This window comes from Lethenteron reissneri, chromosome 30 (genome assembly GCF_015708825.2).
Source record: "Lethenteron reissneri isolate LAM-NWPU_2019-01 chromosome 30, ASM1570882v1, whole genome shotgun sequence".
Taxonomy (NCBI): Eukaryota; Metazoa; Chordata; class Hyperoartia; order Petromyzontiformes; family Petromyzontidae; genus Lethenteron; species Lethenteron reissneri.
In genome coordinates, this window is record NC_083808.1 from 5,339,248 (window position 1) to 5,356,029 (window position 16,782).

Here is a 16,782-nt window from a genome sequence, read left to right on the forward strand (position 1 = left end):
GCAAAAGAAGTTCAACGTACACACACAGGCAGGCAGGTACAAAGAGAGCAGGCAAGCGGCCAGCGAGGAGCGAGCGTGGCCGACTGAGCGGTGAACAAGGGGGACGGGATGAGGGACCTTCTCGTTGAGCTCGTTGAGCTCCAGCTGGCGCGCCTCCCAGCCCAGCTCCTGCAGCGCGTCGGCGTTGGCTTCCAGCCGCTGCTCTAGCTCGGCGCGCTTGGCGGCCATGAACTTCTCGGCGCGTTGGCGCGTGGCCTCGGAGCGAGCCACGGGCCCCGCTGGGCTGGTGGCCGCGGCGCTCGCCTTCCGCTCCGCCTCGCGGGACTGCTGGTACGAGTCCTTGACGCTGCCGTAGGCGCCTACGCGCACGCGAGGGAGCAGGCAACGGGAGGACAACGCGGCCGCACGGGGTTAGGCCACCTTGGGCTGCCGCTCTCAGGACGGGATTCGTCACGATACCGATTGGCGGTGGAATTTTACTCGGACGAACCGTTAGCGTCATTTATATTCTCCGCAACAACGTTAATGAATGTGGTGGGTTACGCATTATATTATTTTGCATCGAACTAGGATCCCCCAATACACCAGCATTGACTCAAGCAAGCCTAAAATGTTGATGAGACATTGAATTCAAAAACTAGTCCAGAGTGTGCAAGTACTGAATGCTGATGATATGTACGGTAATTAGATCATCACTCTCAGAAGGCTGTGGGACCGATGGGTTATTACATAAAAAAAAAATGAAATGTATGTGCCGGAACACTCATTAATAAATAGGACTTAATGTCTGCTTATCTATTAGCGCATTGAAACCATTGTCGTCAGACGCGATCCGAGCGAGCGAGTGCGTGTGTGTCTTGCGGAGAGCGGCGCCCGTGCCTCGGAAGTTGGAGTGCTTGATGGTGTCGATCTGGTGTCCGAGCTCGCCGGCGCGCGTGCTCGCCTCCCTCGCGTCGCCCTCGAGCTCCGACAGCAGCACGTTGGCGTCGCCGTTCTGCTTCGCCGCCCCTCCAATGGCGGCCTCGAGCTGCGCCAGGCGGCCCGTCATGGCCTCCACCTGCCGCCTGCGGGCGCCCCCGGCGCGGGCGGCAAAGCCTCCAGGGTTAATTTGGTCGGCATTCAATGGCTGAATGAAATCCACGGATTAGGGCTGGGCTACAATTCCACAGGTCGTCGTAGACTAGACTAACGTCAACAACACAAACATTCTGAATAAATGAACACTGATGAGCGCCGAAAAGCCCTTTTACCAGTAAATACATCTACACATGTATACGTATTGTTTCCACCTATCCATCTTAAACATTTCTTAAGAGCGTCGCCCCGAGCCCGTTGCGCGTACCCGACATCGTCGATGAGCCCCGAGAGCCTCTCGACGGCCGCGGCCGACGCGTTGCGAGCGGCCAGCAGCTCGCGCACCCCCGCCAGCGTCTCCTCCACCTCGGCCATCCTGCGCGCGTACGGCCCAGCGTCGGCGCCGCCCGTCAGCAGCCTCGTCGCCCGCTCGCTCAGGCTGCCGGCGCGCCGGCCCAGCTCGGAGATGGCCGCCTCCCAGTCGGGGAAGCAGGGCTGGTGGCACGGCTCGCACGCCGGGAAGGCGCCCGAGAAACCGCGAGCGCAGCGGTCGCAGCGGCGCCCCGCCACGCCGGGGCGGCACGCGCACTGCCCCGTCGCGCGCTCGCACTGCCGCGTGAGCACGCCGCTCGCCTCGCAGTCGCATGCTGCAGCACGTGGCAGGGGGTGGGGCGAGGGGGGCGGGGGGGGCACGTGGTTAGAACCTAAGACTAAACGTCACGGTGGCGAGATGTTAACTACTTCGCCTGGTGCACAGGAGGTCGTGGGTTTGATCCCGACCCTGACAACTGTTCTCTCTCTCTCTCTCTCCGAGGGGTCGCGTGGATGTTTCTTCGGGTCCTCTGGTTTTTCCCTCCACATTTAGAATCAACGTCGCGTGTTTACAGTATTTGGCTGCTTTAAATTTACACGCGATAAGCCACTTCGTTGAGCTATCATTTGTGGCCAGGTCGCTTCTGAAAAAGAGTTATACAGCTCAATGGGTCTTATCTGGTAAAATAAAAATAGTTTATAGTTTATAGTTTAGTTTAGTCAAGCGCAAGAACCGCTCCCAAACTTACTAATCGCTGTCGAATATGCTGTCCGCTGCCAATTGCACTGACCATCAGCGGTGTGAATTATTCCCGAACCGAAACAAACAGTGGGCCGGTGCTCATCTCTACTGACAGTCCAGAACCGGTGGGGAAAATTCTACATTCACATGGACCACCATACTCTTGACACCATTTTATCTACCCTGAAGAGACAATAGGCTAATTAGAGCCGGACAGAAATTGTGAGTCAAGCATTCTAACCGTATAGCCAAACCCATATTCCAAAGGATTATGAACTCCTTTCACACCGGCGACAGATCCTCTCACGGCTAAGTCGCGTTTGCTCACCACTGCATTTTACGCGAGGCTCTCCCCAATGATTCTCCTGACATTCGTTGCAGGTCAAGCCGCCGAACCCAGCCAGGCAGTGGCACTGACCGTTGAACTGCACAGCACACACACCGACAGACAGACACAGCATGAGCCGACAAGATTTATACGACGCGTAATAATATTGGCAGTCATCCTGCAACGTAGTCACATATCCAGGAAAGACCCACTGAGTCTCAAGACAATTTTTCAGGCGGTTCCTGCATTGGGAAGTTTGACCCTTGCCCTTAACGAGTGTTTTGCACGTGGGTGGGATGCGGAGTTCCCGGAGAAGCCACCACGTGCACGATGGGACAACACCCAGAGGTCAACACGTTTAAGTCCTAGAACAAAATACCAGATGATGCCCTCTCTAAATGTCCCCTTCAGCCCTTTTCTAAGGTCCCCTTCGAACCTGAGAGCTGCGGAAAAACTATCCCACCTGCCCCCTGTCCTGTACGACCCTGGCCCATCTCCGACATTACCCGTGGCAAATTAACGATCGCCCGTCCGCCCACTCTAACCTCACTGCAAGATGGCCCAGCGGAGTGCGCGGGGTCACAGCCGCAGGGGCGGCACCCGGCGCCTTGGCTCAGCCCCCAGTGGTTGGGGGCGCAGCGGTCGCACGCCAGGCCCTGGACGTTGGGCAGGCAGCGGCACTGGCCGCTGCGGGCGTCGCAGGCGCAGGCCCCGTCCGTCAGGCCACAGCTGGAGCGCTCCGTGCCGGCCGTGACGCACGTGCACTCTGGCCCGTCGCACCGGCACCGAAGACAACCACTTTGGTTAGAAAACTAAATTGCTGAATGTTGAAAAAAATATATATACGTAAAAAAAAATTTACATCTAGCAAATATGCTTGAAAGTGTTAATGCATTAATTCTGTTCATCTGTCGGTCTGTAAATGATGCGTCCCAAAGGGCACTGTGTTTCACTAAACGCTGCTATAAAGTTAGCAGCCACATGGCAGTCAAATCATATTTTTAATTTCTCAGAACTAGAATTTTGCGATATTAAGTGAAAGAACACAGAAACATTGTGGGATTTGTGTGTGTGTGACGTCCACTCGCTGCACTTGAGAACCCAATTTAATCATGAACAGCTGAAAGCCCGATCCTACCCCAAGCTTCCAGCGATGCCGGCTCAGTGTCCCCGACACCGATGCTACCTACGCCAGCTCAGCACCTCCGCTACCGAAGCGCTCGTTGTCCGTGAGGGCGGAGAGGTTCGCGTCGCTTACTCTGGCACCGCCGCTGCGAGGTGGCGTTCGCCGTAGTATCCGGTGCGACAGTTCTGGCACGAGGACCCCTCCGTGTCGCGCAGGCAGCGTAGGCAGCGCCCCGTGCGGCCGTCGCAGGACGCCGCGTCCGTGGGGTCGATGTTGCCGTTGCACTGGCACGGCTGGCATCGTCCGCCCGCCACGCGCAGGTCCCCGTAGTGACCCGGGGCGCATTGGTCGCAGCGAGCGCCTTCGGGAGGTGAGGGGGGTGGCCACCCAGGAGAGGAGAGTGGGCGTGCGGGCCGCTAGCTCCAGAGGCAACAACAACCGCTGTACTGTGCGACATCGGCACCATCGCAGGAGGGCCGTCAAATAATAGGAGACTACCAACAGCTCAACGGGCCCATCCTGCTGAAATCTCATCAATCTGATCTCACTGGCACACATAATTGAGTGGAATCAGCATGGCTTGACACAACCAGTAATTTTTTTGTTTGCTACGCAATATGATGTCACATATCTGCCATGACGGATATATCCTGTATCTAGAATTAACTTCCCGTGGTATATTTGTCATTTCCATAGATGTTGACAAATCAAGCTTTTCACACGCGGTAATGTTTCCTTAATCTCGTGAACATTTGCTTATTTGTAAAGTGTTACGAATCCCAGATTTTCTGATGACAGTGTCAAAAAAATGACCATTGGAAATTAATGCTAGGAATAATGTGTTTCTCTATATATAGAAAAAAGACAAACAAACGAAGGCATCCGTTTGAGGGACACCAATGAAAATCACATCAGAGTCCGTACACCTAAGGGTCAGTTATCGCAGGTCGACCGAGATCAATGAGGCCATGAACAGGTGACTGACAGCAGGTTGGAATGCTTTTGGAAAACTGAAGTTGATAGGAATACAATCACAACACGTTCAAAATCGCCCAATGAAGCTGGATGTAATTTCCCAGCGAAACGTCGTACAACTCAAATTGTAAATGTTGTGGATTTACTCTCCAACATTCCGGTGGGCTGAAGTAGTCACTAATTGGCACGTTCTGTTTACGTGACAAACCTTACTGGTTGGCCGTGTCGGGTGGTGTTGGCTTACCGACACATTTGTACTTACGCGATCTAACCAAAAAAAACTTGATCGTGAATAATATTGGTCGCGAAAGCCAACGTGTCAAACTGAACCGCGACACAAACCGTAACAAAAACCATTCAATACATGCATCGCAACCTCAGGAATCCACTTCGATCGAGGAATCAATTTGGCGTTGTCACACGCCTGCCACTGCGAACGGACGCGCGGTCGGCACGTGCGCGTGGGCCCGCGTGTCAAAGCCGTACCGGTGAAGCCGGGGAGACACGCGCACGCCACAGCTCTGGAGCGCGGGTCGTGGCTGCAGCCGCTGGCAAAGTGGCGCCCGGTGCCTGGGCCCTCGGGGCACTGGCACGGGCGGCACTGCTCCCCGGAGCCGGGGCTCCCGTAGTAGCCACTGGCACATCTGCAACACCACCATCACCAACCACGGTGCCAGCATCAGCGCCAGCACAACACTATTCCACCACCAGAATAGGACATTCAATGCAACCACAATGTCACTATCAACACCGTCAACAACTATAACATTACTACTGTCACCGCCACCACCACAGTGCCACCATCAGCACCACCAACACTATCACAATAACCAGCAGAATAAGACATCCAGTACAACCATAATGTTAACATCAACACAATAATACAATCAACACCACAATGCCAAAATAAAGAGCAACACTATCACCATCAACACTATCAACACCACCATTATAATACCACTAGTAATGCTACCAACACCACCACCACAATAACAATATGAACACAAATTTTAAAAAACACCATCGAAATCCTCAATGACATTCACCCACCATTCCTGGGGCTGAAGACCAGCTCCTGACCGCTCGCGGGAAGCCACATTGAGTCATGCGCCGCGCGCCGCGCCAGCCGAGCACCGTCGACTCATCTCAGACGAACCAGCTTTCGCATCTCCAATTAGCACGGTTGGCTACGTACGGCGCGAAAGAAGTTCAACATACACACACACGAGAGACGAACACACGAACCAGACCAAGGCTCCGTGGGCCGAACGCGGCTCACCTGTCGCAGCTATCACCGGCCGTGTGGCCGCGGCACGAGAGGCACGCGCCCGTGCGGGGGTTGCACTCGTCCGAGTGTCCGTGGCAGCGGCACGCGCGGCACTCTGGGAAGCCCCAGTGTCCCGCCTCGCAGCGGTCGCACTGGCGGCCGAAGGCCCCGGGCCGGCAGGCGCACTGCCCCGAGACGGCGTCGCAGATCGCGCTGGTGGAGCCGCGCTGGTCGCAGTGGCACTCTGCGGGCGGGCGGGCGGGGGGGGGGATGGAGCGAAGGGAGCGGGGTGGGGGGGGGCACACGCGTGGGTTCATGTAAGTGGAGCTTTGTCGCCGGGTTTCTATGAAGAAGCGTTGGAAGCGGAGCCTCGGAGCGAATGGCCCGAAAGAAGAATTCGAAATTATTGAAAATAGCATCTGTAAAAAGGAATCATGCCAACGAAAAAGAATCGACACAGATTGAATTTTTTTTTTTTACAACTAAACAAATAAAACGCAGTTGGGAAGACGAAGCAGCGGGGCGCCACGCAACTCACAAGGTGACAACAACCACCACAAAGCGGCCCACGCTAACCGCGAGGGCACTCCAGTTCACGACGAAACATCACATAATGCGGCGGCGGGAACGGGCCGCCGATGAGAGTGAAGATCGCGGAGAGGGCGGAGGACAGGTGGGAACACCGTGGGAGAGCGTTGGGAGAACTAGAAAGAGGGGAACGCCTCACCCCGGCACCCTGACGGTCCGAAGCCGAAGGTCCCCGGGACGCACTGGTCGCACCGACGTCCGGCGACGTTGGGTTTGCAGCGGCACTGCCCGCCCACGGGGTTGCACTCGGTGCTACTGGAGCCCTGCGTGTTGCACTGGCACGCTGTGGGGAGAGAGGGGGAGAAAGGAAGAACGCTCGTTCAGTGCAACTCACTCCCTGCCGTCCTGCTGCGGTCTGTACGGACGAACGAAGTCAAACACCGAGATGTGTTACGAAACAATCCCGTTTGCTCGCAACAATGTTGTTGTTGTTGTCTGGACTTCCTCCCTCTCATCATCCTCTCCTTTAATCCTCATTATTTCTTTGTTGCCATCAGCAATTTAATGAAAGAGTAAGAAGTCGCGGGAGAGGGGGGGCATCACTGAATATGGGGTGCACCCATATCCACACCCTCAACGTAAAGACCACGCACAGGCCACCACTGCCAGCTCAACACGGCTGATGACGACGCCAATGATCTCGCCACGGCGTGCCCATCACCTCCCGGTCCAGCGGCACGCCGTCATCAGCTGTGCAATCGAGCCGACGATCGGCACCACAGCGATCGGGCGCTGAAACAATCGCGCATGCCAGCTCTAGCCGCTAACGTCTCTCGCGGTGGCGGCGGTGGTGGTGGCGGCGGTGTTTTGGTGGCATCTCCGGCGGGGGCCGGTGCCGTGTGTACGCACGTACGCAGCGAGCCGTTGTGGACGAGCGCCGACACGCTGCGCAGCAGACCCGCGCACACGTCTGTCACGGGCGCCTTGCTCACGGCCCTGCCCGCGTCGCCGCAGCGGTAGCGCTCGAAGCTGGTGCGGCGCGCCGTCGACGCCGGGTCGCCCGCGATGAACATCTCCAGCGAAGAGTGGCGCGGCAGCAGCACCAACTGGGGCGGGGGGAGCCGAGAGGCAGGTGAGCGGAGCGAAAAAGGTGGGAGATGGGGTGGAGGACGCAGCAGCAGCAACGTAGCCTTGTCGTAGATGGGTCAGTAAAAAATATAGTATTGTCATCAGTATGACATTAGTATACCAAGTTTGCAGTCGATACCACATTGGGAAGTGGGTTAAAATTGAGTTACAAGATTTGACGATACAACAACAACAACAACGGACAGAGTGAGTGAAATGAAAGCGTGTAAATAATAATAAAAACAAACCGACCCAATAACAGTTTCACTACGGGCGAAAGGAGACGCGCAAACACACGAGACCACCGCTCGGCACACCACCCGCCCGCCCTCACCGAGTCGACCAGGACGTGCGCATTGGCCACGCTGCCCCCGGAGCGGTAGCTCTTGAAGTCGACGCGGACGCCGTAGCGGAGGCCCTTCTCCAGGCACACGGGCTGCGGCACCACCACGTACCTGCGGCGGTGCGGCGTGGCCACGGGGGGGGGGGGGGGGGGGGGGAGACGGGAGGGGTTAGAGGAGAGCCACAGCGCCAGGGGTGGGGGGACGTGGGGTGGCGACGTCTGGCGGGCAAGCCCCCTCAACTGGAGGACCGTACCCGCGACCGCCCGCCCGCGCCGATCGTTCTCTGCCGCTCGCGTCAAAGCCGGTCCAGGGTTTGCTCCGCATTAGATCAACATCTGCTGGAAACGATGCACTCCCAGCAGTTGCCAATGCGGGCTGGTGGCACGTGCGTCAAACACTTTTGTTTATTGCGTGGAGGCAGACGGATACATATCGACGGAAACATAATGCCGTCTGCTTAATTGTTTTAGATGAAAAAATAAGAAGGGGCTTTACCCTTTCTGGCAAAAGAATGCCAAATAGATACCGATTGCAAGGCAACAAGTCTGCATTAACCAAACATACTTGTAGTAGAACATGCAGACAAAACATGCTCTGATAACACCATTTAACACGATTTTTGTCCCTGTGTAGTAAGTGTTATTTTTTATTGCTTATGCCTAAAAAGTATAGAAAATGGCTATTTTTCGCCACAAACTTTGCTTTTGTGACCAGGAGTTTATGTGAAGGAATGACACAAATGCACACTTTTTTTCATTGAAAATAGCTACATTACAAACTAGCACTGTCCTGGACGCAAAAGCAAAGTTTGTGGGGAATAATAGCCATTTTCTGTACTTTTGAGGCATAATCAATTAAAAGATAACACTTACTACCCAGGAACAAGAAAAATGTTTTTTGTTAGTTACACAGCGTAATGTATGCATTGTCTTTGGAAACCGATTGGCCTACACTAGAGACAGGCTTCTGTGTGGCCTTGTCCCACCGGTATGAGACCAGAGAACGCCAAAAAGGCGAACACTACAATGGAAATGCAAGTATCGGGTTGATCAGTTATATCAATGGGAACATAATCCTAATCTATTTTTTTTCATCTTTTTCATACTGGCAAAAAAGGTCCCGTAGATGATTTATTTTGGTGGTTTACAACGCCGATGGTTCGTCAAGGCACGCGTTGGGTGACCCGCACGTCACGTGCCCCCCCCCCCTCCGATCCCTCGTCAGCCACTCGCCTGGAGCCGGGCGGCAGCGTGACGGACACGAGGTCGTCGGACGGGATGGTGTTGCCGCAGGTGCTGCTCGCCGCAATGGCACCCGGTCGCTCCACAGTGACCACCACCTCCTCCCACTCCTCGGGCAGCTGCTCCACGCAGCGGTCGAGAGACAGGAAGGCAGAGGTCGCAAACGGGTTTTGATTCCTTACCCGTACCCGTACCCGGCCACACCAGGGTCGCAAATGGGTACCCGTACCCGGCTGGGTACAGGTACCCGTTCCCTACCCGTACCCTACCCGAAATGAGTGACAAACGGTTACTCAGCCTACCCGTACCCTTACCTAGCCAGGTACGGGTAGCCGGGTATCGGGTAGGGTACGGGTATCGGGTACCCGGTTGCGACCTCTGGAGGAAGGTGCCCCCCCCGTTCGTGAGCGAAAGCACGGCTTTTTTTGCTTGTTTATTTATGCGACAATCCCAATACTTGGAATTACGCGAGGAGATTGACACGTCTACCGAGGAATGTGCCGTCCGTGCACATCGTGGTGGCGTCGCTGTTGTTCACACGGCATTGGCTGCTGCCTCCTCGGACTTGAACAAAAACTTAGCGTTCAACTCTCTAACGCGTTTCAAAGCTGTCGCTTTTCCCTCCTGCCACAGGAAAGAAGAATGACTAGGAGACAGAGAGAGTGCTGGATCATGTGATTGATGGTCTGGCTCTGGGGCCCGCAGTCACCAATGAGTGTCCGCGTGTGGAAACACGTGGGGAGTCATAGCGTAGCGATGGGCGTGTTGCGTTACAAACCCGTCAGAGACACAAGCTCAATTACCGCTCACGGCCAACGCCAGTGACGATTGGGTCAACTCAGCCTCAAAATGAGTACCTGGTGCGAAGGCATGGTGTTGGCCACCCACCCCCATTGTGTGCCATGCCCGGCCTTCATAGGTGCTGCTCGTTAGCAGCACTTGCTCTGACAGTCTGCTCAAGGCTACATGGGGTAGGGGGGGGGAACTTGGTCCTTCCTACTGCCTCTATGTAAGGAACGAAACAGGTGGACTTCTCCACAAATCTGGCTGTCGCCTGACGAAGCTAGTTGTAATTACTGGCGAAACGTCATACTCAAGATTGTAAATGTTGTGGCTTGGCTCTCCAACACACCGGTGTGCTGTGCTAGTGACAAATTGGCACGTTCTGTTTACGTGACAACCCTTACTAGTTGGCTGTGTCGGGTGGGGGCGGGTTTAACGACACAACATTTATATATTTACGCGATCGAACCCAAAAAAAAAACACCTGCGTTATGAACTTGCCCTTGTGTCTTTGTGGGAATGCGCACCTGCGGCTCGTAGCGCAGCACCAGGTCGTACTCCATGGAGAAGGGCACGGAGACGCTGAAGTCGAGGCGGCCGCCCTCGGGCACACGGCACATCCCCCGTCCGGTCCAGCTCGCCGCGGCGCGCTCGCGCGGAGGCTCCCGCACCACCGCCGTCACGCCCTGCGTGCAGCGCAGGCAACGAGCTCACGGCCATCGTCGTCGTCCACGTCGCATGACTCTAATTTAATGACACCATGTGCACGTGCGTACGTGGTTATCGAGCAAAGCTGGACTTGCATTGCAGAGGTCGCCGGTTCGATTCGGTCTGTTGAAACGACGCGGTAAGTTTTGTCTAAATCCCTCTTCCTCCGTCCACCGGGTGATATAAACAGGGCGCGCCGCGGTGAGTCGATCGGCAAGGCCCGTGCAGTGGGCGACAAGGCCGCTACTGCCACTGCTGCTGAGACGTCTGGCCAGTGCGGAAGAGTAGACCAAAATACCCTCTTGGAGGAGGCTCTCCAAGATGCTCCCTCCTCTAGCGGAGGCCCTTACAGCTCCGTGACATGTTCCCGGGGTGTACCGCGTGTTGATCGGTGGGACACCGATCTTGCCGGACAACTCGCGGGTACAGCCCGACAAAGAGAACCGTCCGGCACGATTGCAAAAAAAAAAGGCAGCAGCGGCAACGCTTCTCTGTTACGTTTGTCATTTAGGAATTTAATTAGGGAGGTGAACGACGCTTACGGGCGAGCGCGTGGCCTCCTCTGCCTCGTACGTGTGGTAATCGAGCGCCGCCACAAAATACCCGGGCTCCACCTGCCCGCACGTGCGTCCAGTCATGTGACTTCGGCAGCGGCACTGCCCGGTGCTCATCGAACACCTGAGGGGGGCACAGGGGGTCACAGGTCACCGGGGTCAGGTCCTGCCGAGAGAATCCATTTGTGGTGACACTGGCAGCTCCTTTCCTTTATCCCGGTGTAAAAGTCCGTGTTTTGTGATTGTTATTTTTTTGTATCGCCTTCTTCCGTCAATGTTCGTATGTTCATTCCGAGGTTGGTGAGCCGTCTTGCTTCTGGAGTAGCCTGGTTCATGTCCGAGGTACGTAAGACACTTTGAGATGACGTGGAATTTAAGTGCATTGTGAATGAAAATCCTTATCCTTGATAACAAACACAGAGACTAGTATTTGTTTGTAGCTGGTCGCTTGGCATGTTGTGTCTTTGCTCATCAATTGTGGCCTACATCAGCAGCCGGTAGAGTGTGCAAAACATCAGGACTGGGGAGGCAAAGACATGTGGTGCATCGTACCTAAGACTTGAATAGATGCTGGCTAACAGCACTTGCCTCAACAGCCCGTGTAGGCTACACAGGGGATCCTGGTATTTGTGTGCGTGTGTGCATACGTATGGATTGCAATGGCTCACTTGTTGTCGATGGCTCCTCCGTCATCGCACTCGCACACCCTGCACCCACTCAGGTTGTGGCCCAGGCCCCAGTGTCCCGGCTGAACGTTTAAACAGAGAGAGGAGAAGGGGGGCAAAAGCGTGGGATGAAAAAAACAATAACAAAAATCATAACAATTCCACAGAGAGCTGTTGCCAACTTCTTCCTTCACATTACAATCGGTGGTCGATCCACCGCTGGATAACGCCGTGTCGGGTAATGATGCTCGTTGACCATACTTCACCATGTCACTGATTGTCAGCCGCGGCCAGGAGTCCTACTCAAGTCTTTGGTTTAACACGTCGGAGGCTTTCACGACCAATATCATCTGTAATATAGTTGGGGGGTTAGATCGCGTAAATATAAATGTGTCGTGAAACCCGCCACCACCCGACGCAGCCAATTAGTAAGGTTTGTCACGAAAACAGAACGTGCCAAATCGTTACTGGTCCAGTACACCGGTGCGTCTTTGGGTTCATAACACTGCGTCACTGACACAGCAATCTCAATATGGCACTTAATTTTTGTACATGTCATATTCTATTCTTGCATATGGCAATGATTGACATTTAGGAACCGATGCCAATGTCGGGGGCTGCTAGCCACGAGAGGGTTTTGGGAGAGAGTTCATGTGGTGTTGCTCTATTTTGGTCTCGAATGAGGTGTTAATAAAATTGTTATCAGCTTAATGCATATATAGCAATTCAGTAAAGCGAACATCTGAATCAGAATCTTTATTTATCCACGTAAAAATTGCCCTTGCAAATATATATCTTTAAAAATAGGCTTCAGTCTCCATCAGAAATTTTATGAAGGGAAAAAATTGCCAGCCATTATCCCATTCTATTTCAGATGCTATTGAATCTGAGAGCGTATATTAAAAACAACCCTACACTGCAGCTACATGAGTAATGGAGACATTGAGAGTGGGTCTTATTGCAGGTCAGCAAATAACCTTTACCTTCACACAATACTTTCTCTCTTCGTCCTGGGCTGGAGCAGTTACACCAGCCCACACTCACACGAACGTGTAAATCCAAATCAGACAAATTATCTTTAGACATCGCAATTATTTGATATCATCACACGGAGGCTGACTTATTTATTGCAAAAAAAAACTTTTTTTCACAGCACTGATTATTTTTATTCAATGAATTAAACACCCTGTGCTTGATACATGTTGTATAAGATTATAACATAATAATTCACGTCACTTTGTCAATTCAATGCTGGATGAAGGCCTCTCCATTACGGTGGCGAGATGTTCACTACCTCGCCTGGAATACATGAGGTCGCGGGTTCGATCCCGACCCTGACGTCCTCGATATTTGGAGTTTAAATTATTCCCTGTGGCGGTGTGGATTTTTCTCTGGGTGCTCCGATTTTTACCCTCCACGTTTAGAATCTACATCACGCGTTTAGAGTATTTGGCTGGGGTTGGCCCCAAGACCGATTAATATTTAATGCTGTGCTAAAACACCAAGTTGCAGCAATGCTGAGCAATTACTCAAACATTTTTTAAGCCGATCATTTTATAAATACTTTATATCTCGATTACATATACAGCTCTTATGTCAATTCACTGCTGTACTGACAAAACGGCTGACCGTACTTCACCGCCGCTGTTTCAGTTCAGCTTTCTGAATGCCAGGAATGTATAAGTGAAGGCAAATAAGTACAGTAGAACAACGGACGTTGCTGCAATGCCCTCTCGTAACGGCAAAATATCACGGCCCCACAGCCACCGATGACAGCCTGCGGTGCATATATTTTGTTTCAATGGCACGTTCCACCCGAGTAATCACTCGCGATGGAACATCTCGTGTTTTGTCGAGGCTCTTTCAAATTGCCGCACGCAAGAGCCGTAGTGGTCACCGGGCACCATGCTTTAGCTTCAAAGTATGATCTGTGTTTTGATTTAGTGTGCTGATCTTAAAGGTGCATTGAAAAATGTTCACACTCCGACTGATGCTCCTGCTGCTGTTGTGGAGTGACTTATGCAGCCAGCTATGGCTGCAGAGTTTGGTAGTACGTGTTGTTTACGTCGTTTATTGTGAAAAGTCGGTCACAGTTCCTATGATCACTGTTTCATTGATTTTATGGCTTTATTTTGGTGATTTTTGAAAAGTTTTTCGGTTTGGCCATGTTTGTTTGTTGTAGTACAGAGTTAGACTGATGGCCTTAACCTAAGTTGTCTTGTGGTTGTTGTTGTTGTTTGACTTGCATCCCACTGGGATTTTTGCAAAGTGTTGGTTTATGGTGTTTTTTCTGCAATAATTTGCTGTCTTTTCTTGGATTTTCTGTTTGCACATAGTCACTTTAAGAAGTTTTCTTGTTCATGTTTTTGTTTTTTTGTTTGTTGCGGTTGCACCCGATTCAAGAGCCGAATGGCTCACAGGGCTACACCTAATAAATAAAAAATGAAACTTGAGCTTCCGAGATCCGACACGACCGGCCCACCAGCGATGGAGACGAACCACGAACCTGTCCGTTCCCCCATTGGCGCTCGAGAGGGATGTGAGCCGACGCGTGACTTCACTCCGTTGACATGCGCGTAAAAATAGCTGGGCCAGTGGCCGGCACAAATCGGCGGCGGCTAAAAACGAGCCGTCTGGCAGTTCCAGGCCCTCCCGTCGCACGGGACTCGCAAGAGGGGGCCTCACGGTGGGTCGCGCTCGCCCACTTTCAGCCAACGTAGGAGCGCGTAGCTTGGGGCTCGAAGTTCTGTTTAAGGGCCGCACGCTGGATTGTTGGTACGTGTGGCTGTGCAAATTGCCACGCAGTAAAACGCAGCGTCCTGGCGATTAGGTGTGATGTTAATTAAGACCGAATCCCTTCGAGGGCAGTACTTGTATTATGTGCAGCTCTGCCGTTTTGGTGTACCTGCTTAAACTTTAATTGGAAAATGAGCTCACTCTGGGAGAAATAGATATACATTTTAAAATATGAATATAGCATGGTGTATAAAATACGTCCACGCGGACGTCCGAAGAAGCGATGGATGGATCGAATAAAGAAAGACATAAAGACGGTCAACGCATCCCCTGAAGATGCCCTGGACCGAGTCAAATGGAGAAGACAATGCCGAAAAGCAGACCCTGCGCCACAGCGGGAACAACGCTAGGAAGAAGAAGTATAAAATACAGTGGGTATGATGACATTGATAATGTTTTTCATAGATTTACAGTCATCATTATAGATAAATAATTAAGCGAGTTTAGCCTTATTTCCGTTCAACTATTCGATTAGTTTGGTTTTGTAATTCCCCCCCAATTGTATTGCGATCGCGCTAACGGCGTCGCGTCACGAGAGAGAGAACGCGTGTTCGTGTACAAGCGTGCGAAAAAAGCTAAAAAAGATCCAACCGCGTAACTAATTTAAAAAAAATATATATCAAACGCTCTCTTATTTACACTAGAGGGCGACACTGTCCCACACGTCCTGCCAATACAGATGCGCCATGGCCAGGACTGCAGTGAGGCTCATGAAATTCGAAAAAAAATTGTCTCTTCTTGTTATTTTCGTTGCCGACCGCTGACCATGGAAGTCCAGTTCACCATGGAAGTCCAGTTTACCATGGAGGTCCAGTTCACCATGGAAGTCCAGTTCACCATGGAAGTTCGGTTTGCCATGGAAGTCCAGTTCACCATGGAAGTCCAGTTCACCATGGAAGTCCAGTTCACCATGGAAGTCTAGTTCACCATGGAAGTCCAGTTCACCATGGAAGTCCAGTTTACCATGGAAGTCCAGTTCACCATGGAAGTCCAGTTTACCATGGAGGTCCAGTTCACCATGGAAATCCAGTTCACCATGGAAGTTCGGTTTGCCATGGAAGTCCAGTTCACCATGGAAGTCCAGTTCACCATGGAAGTCCAGTTCACCATGGAAGTCTAGTTCACCATGGAAGTCCAGTTCACCATGGAAGTCCAGTTTACCATGGAAGTCCAGTTCACCATGGAAGTCCAGTTTACCATGGAGGTCCAGTTCACCATGGAAGTCCAGTTCACCATGGAAGTTCGGTTTGCCATGGAAGTCCAGTTCACCATGGAAGTCAAGTTCACCACGGAAGTTCGGTTCACCATGGAAGTCCAGTTCACCATGGAAGTCCAGTTCACCATGGAAGTCCAGTTTACCATGTAAGTCCAATTCACCATGGAAGTCCAGTTCACCATGGACGTTCGGTTTGCCATGGAAGTCCAGTTCACCATGGAAGTCCAGTTCACCATGGAAGTCCAGTTCACCATGGAAGTCCAGTTCACCATGGACGTTCGGTTTGCCATGGAAGTCCAGTTCACCATGGAAGTCAAGTTCACCATGGAAGTCCAGTTTACCATGTAAGTCCAATTCACCATGGAAGTCCAGTTCACCATGGACGTTCGGTTTGCCATGGAAGTCCAGTTCACCATGGAAGTCAAGTTCACCACGGAAGTCCAGTTCACCATGGAAGTCCAGTTCACCATGGAAGTCCAATTCACCATGGGTAGGGGTCGGCAACCAGCGGGCTCACTGAGGGACCGCTTCGTGGTGTTATTTGTTAATGACCACCGTTTCGTACTCACACACATTAAGGCTCTTGAAATATTGAGCTTTTTTACTGAATAAAAAACAATGGATCTTCTTGTTATTTCGGATGCTGACCCCTGGGCATGGCAGTCACGCTACATTTTGCCAAATTTAAGTGCGAAATCAACTTTTAAAGAGTATCTTTTGTTGTTCGGTCATTGGTGACGAGGGAAAGATCATGAAGGCACTGGATGTGTGAAGCAGGCCTGGACGCGAGTACGGCTTCTCAGCGGTGCCGGCTCTGACCTCCGAGCGATCCGGCAAACCTCAGGCCGAAACGTTTTAGAAGTGCTTACATTATGGTTTATCGTCAAAAATCTGAAGCTTCAATTATTTTTGATGATTTGGCCGAATTGTCAGCTTCCTCGAGGCTCTCTGGAGGAGTGAGACGAGTTGCTCGATTCAAGCGCTCGCAGAGACTG

General features: G+C 52.4%; 1 protein-coding gene across 1 annotated transcript in view; it reads right to left on the reverse strand.

Moving 5' to 3' along the window:
* Positions 1–16,782, reverse strand: part of LOC133349442 (laminin subunit beta-2-like) — a 74,487-nt gene that overhangs the window by 15,024 nt on the left and 42,681 nt on the right. Inside the window, 16 exon segments of the mRNA XM_061562884.1 lie at positions 118–359; positions 880–1,064; positions 1,343–1,721; positions 2,457–2,553; positions 3,002–3,222; positions 3,715–3,742; positions 3,744–3,943; positions 5,044–5,201; positions 5,837–6,068; positions 6,552–6,695; positions 7,266–7,458; positions 7,815–7,935; positions 9,057–9,184; positions 10,376–10,534; positions 11,099–11,234; positions 11,779–11,858. Of these exon segments, the coding sequence (XP_061418868.1) occupies positions 118–359; positions 880–1,064; positions 1,343–1,721; positions 2,457–2,553; positions 3,002–3,222; positions 3,715–3,742; positions 3,744–3,943; positions 5,044–5,201; positions 5,837–6,068; positions 6,552–6,695; positions 7,266–7,458; positions 7,815–7,935; positions 9,057–9,184; positions 10,376–10,534; positions 11,099–11,234; positions 11,779–11,858 (2,703 nt within the window).